At 44.2% G+C, this 3061-nt stretch overlaps 1 protein-coding gene across 1 annotated transcript; it reads right to left on the minus strand.

The window, feature by feature from the left end:
• Positions 1-538: 538 nt before the first annotated feature.
• Positions 539-1480, minus strand: LOC148341909 (general transcription factor II-I repeat domain-containing protein 2A-like). Its single transcript, XM_088287987.1, has one exon. It carries the CDS (start codon positions 1478-1480, stop codon positions 539-541), a length of 942 nt encoding a protein of 313 aa, XP_088144113.1.
• Between the last annotated feature and the right edge of the window lie 1581 nt (positions 1481-3061).

Consider the following 3061-nt stretch of genomic DNA (forward strand, 5'->3'; position numbering starts at 1 on the left):
GTTAGATGTTTGAACTCAGTGAACTAAATTTTCTCTAATTCAGGAATAATTTGCCCATCTTGCAAAGCCAAATTCTAACATTGTGCCATATTAGCTGGATATCATTAGGACATTATTGCGAACAAACACATCTGGATTGTGGTGATTATCGGCAAAACTAAATGTATACGTTGGAAAATTGTTTCTGGGGGCAATGCCTGTGAGGATGCCACTGTCTAGATCAGGGGTGGCCAACCAGTCAGAGACTAAGAGCCACTTTTTTTACTGTGTTACTGCAAAGAGTCACATCATACATGGGCACACATGAACATCATTCCATGCATCATGTGTGTGTGCGCGCACACACAGAGAGAGACACACACAGGCCTCTGCTCAGCCAGATTTATTGAAAATGACCCACAGCAAGATAATGACAGTTGTTTTTTTCAACAGTTAACATTGTGTGCACTGTCTCACACACACATAAACTCTCAGTTCAAGCAAGTCCACAAACAAAAATATAACAATTTTCAATGACATTTTTCTCTTACTATGCTGCTTAGTGGGACTTCTGGCATTCCTTGTCCTGAACAATCCTCCTCAAATCTGGCTTGTATTCCGTTGTTGCCACTCGAAGCAACTCTTTCACATGAGTGTCAGTCAAAACAGATCGATGCTTTGATTTCACATGTTTCAGGGTGGAAAACACAGACTCGCAGACGTACGTTGACCAAAACATCGACAGGATCTTTAGCACAGCCCGTTTGATGTTGGGGTATTTTTCCATTGGCACACGTTTCCAGAACTCAATGGTCCCTTCCCTGAAAACAGCTTTCAGTTGATCCTCCTCACAAAGATCGATCATCTCCAACTCCGCCGCAGCCTCATCTGTGACGAGCGGGATTTTCAAACAGTCCATCTCCGCATTAAATGGGTCGACAAGGAACGTAATCTGTGGTCTTTTCAGTTGTAGATCACGGAACCGGGTCACAAAGCTTTCGTGCAAGTTCTCAATCAGCGTTGCATATCTGTCTCTTTTCTTTTTCAGGGCGGCACTGGTGACATGTTCACTGGCTTTTAGCAGAGTGGGAAAATGCGTTAAATCTTTCTTTTGAATTTGCGTCTTGAACAGTTTCAGTTTGTTGATAAACGCAAACACACATTGCACGAGGTCAGGCAGCATTTTTAACTTGCCTTGCAGGGTCAGGTTCAGTCTGTCCAAGTGACACAGCATGTCGACCAAAAATGCCAGATCCATAATCCACTCGAGGTCCGAGAGCTCGGGATAGTCCTTGCCCTTCTCTTCCATGAACAGTTTTACGGCATCCAAAAGCTCAAAGAAGCGAGAGAGCACTTTGCCTTTTGACAGCCACCTCACAGTGCAGTGCAGCGGCAGGTCACCTGGAAGCCCTTGGTCCAGCTCAGCGATGAGACTCCTGAATTGCCTGTGGTTAAGCGCGTGTGTGCGGATGTAGTTCACGATTTCCATCACAGGCTTCATGACGTTGTCTGAATTCAATGATTTAGACACGAGTTGCTCCCTGTGGATGATGCAATGGAAATTTCAAAAGTCGGGAAATGTTTGATTAGTTTTACATAGCCCCACAAGCCCGTTCACGGATCCGATCATGGCCGGCGCTCCATCCGTGGCTATTGCAGTTAGTTTTGCTATGGGCAGGTTCGCTTTTGCAAATGCAGCCATCATTGTTTCTTTCACATCTATGCCACGGGTTCTGTCTTTTAATGGCACAATATCAAGGAATTCTTCTTTGATCATACATTCGTTTGACACAGACCGTGCAAAAATTGCTAACTGAGGCTTGTCTTGTATGTCACAGCTCTCATCCAATGCCACATTAAAATACTCACATGCTTGAAGGTCAGAGTGCAACTGTGATTCAATAGCAGTGTTAATGTCCGATATTCTGCGTTCAACAGTGTGGCGCGAGAGTTGGACATCTGATATGCTTCGTTTTAGTTTGTTGTCTTCAGGAGACAAGATTTCAACAGCGTCATTAAGGCATTTTTTTATGAAGTCCCCTTCACTGTATGGCTTTTTTGCCTGTGCGATGTTCCAAGCCAGTTGATATTAAAGGATAATGTAAATGGCAGTCAATTTAAAACTGAACAAAGGTTAGACTGCTCTGAGCCACTTTTGTGATCCTGGCATGGAAGTCCATTGTTTCAGAGGGGTCTCGTTCACACCTCCTGTGGTGCAGCTGTGATCTAATCTTCCTGCATTCCTCTCTTGAGTGTCTGGTCATTAGCATGGTCTAAACTTCAGTTACACTTAAAGGATTTCATACATTTGACTATTAAAGGAATATAAGAGTTTGAGCTTAACATAGTTCATTAGATGTTGGTGCATCCAATGTATGAAAATGTGATATTGTAAAATGCTGAGAGTGTGACTGGTGAAGCGCAACAGAATGGGGGTTGCAAGAGCGTGCACGAGTGGAATGTTTCAGGACAAAGGGTGATAGCAGCAAGGAGGGAGCGAGACGAGATGACTCCGGGAAGGAGCGGCCATCGGGGGATAGCACAAGCAGGAGGAGTCGCCACGGGATTCGGCGGGAGGAGAAAGACCAATGAGAGCGAGCTAAAGTTAACTGCAATACACATAGCCAATAGAATCATGCCAGGATGCCTTTGTCTGTCCCATTTGCATGTTGTATAGTATGAATCAGTGCTGGGCAACTCGGAGGTAGAACACATTCGCTGGTGGCAAGAGAGGTGTAGACTTGTATTGAGAGGGATTCGAGATCCAGGTGCCATGTAGAAATCTGTGTATTGGGAATAAATCCATTCGTGCGTGAAAATGCCGGCTTCCTGATACCTTTCTATTGCAGAACGAGCGCGCATATTGTTGGATGTGTGGGAGTTGGGTAAGGTCGCAAATTGGAGTCAGATTACTTATTTGAGTTTACATTGGGTTAAAGTTAAATTCTAACATTGATATAAAGATAAATTCCAACAATTTATGGTGACGCCGACGGGATGCATGAGAGGTAATAGAAGTCTGGGACTTCAAAGAGAGTCTGGGGCTCTAAGAAAAGAAAAGAAGTTTGGAACTTCGAGGAAA

The sequence above is a fragment of the Idiotropiscis lumnitzeri genome, chromosome 2 (assembly GCF_059441095.1).
Source record: "Idiotropiscis lumnitzeri isolate Australia: NSW breed Sydney's pygmy pipehorse chromosome 2, RoL_Ilum_1.0, whole genome shotgun sequence".
NCBI classification, from domain to species: domain Eukaryota; kingdom Metazoa; phylum Chordata; class Actinopteri; order Syngnathiformes; family Syngnathidae; genus Idiotropiscis; species Idiotropiscis lumnitzeri.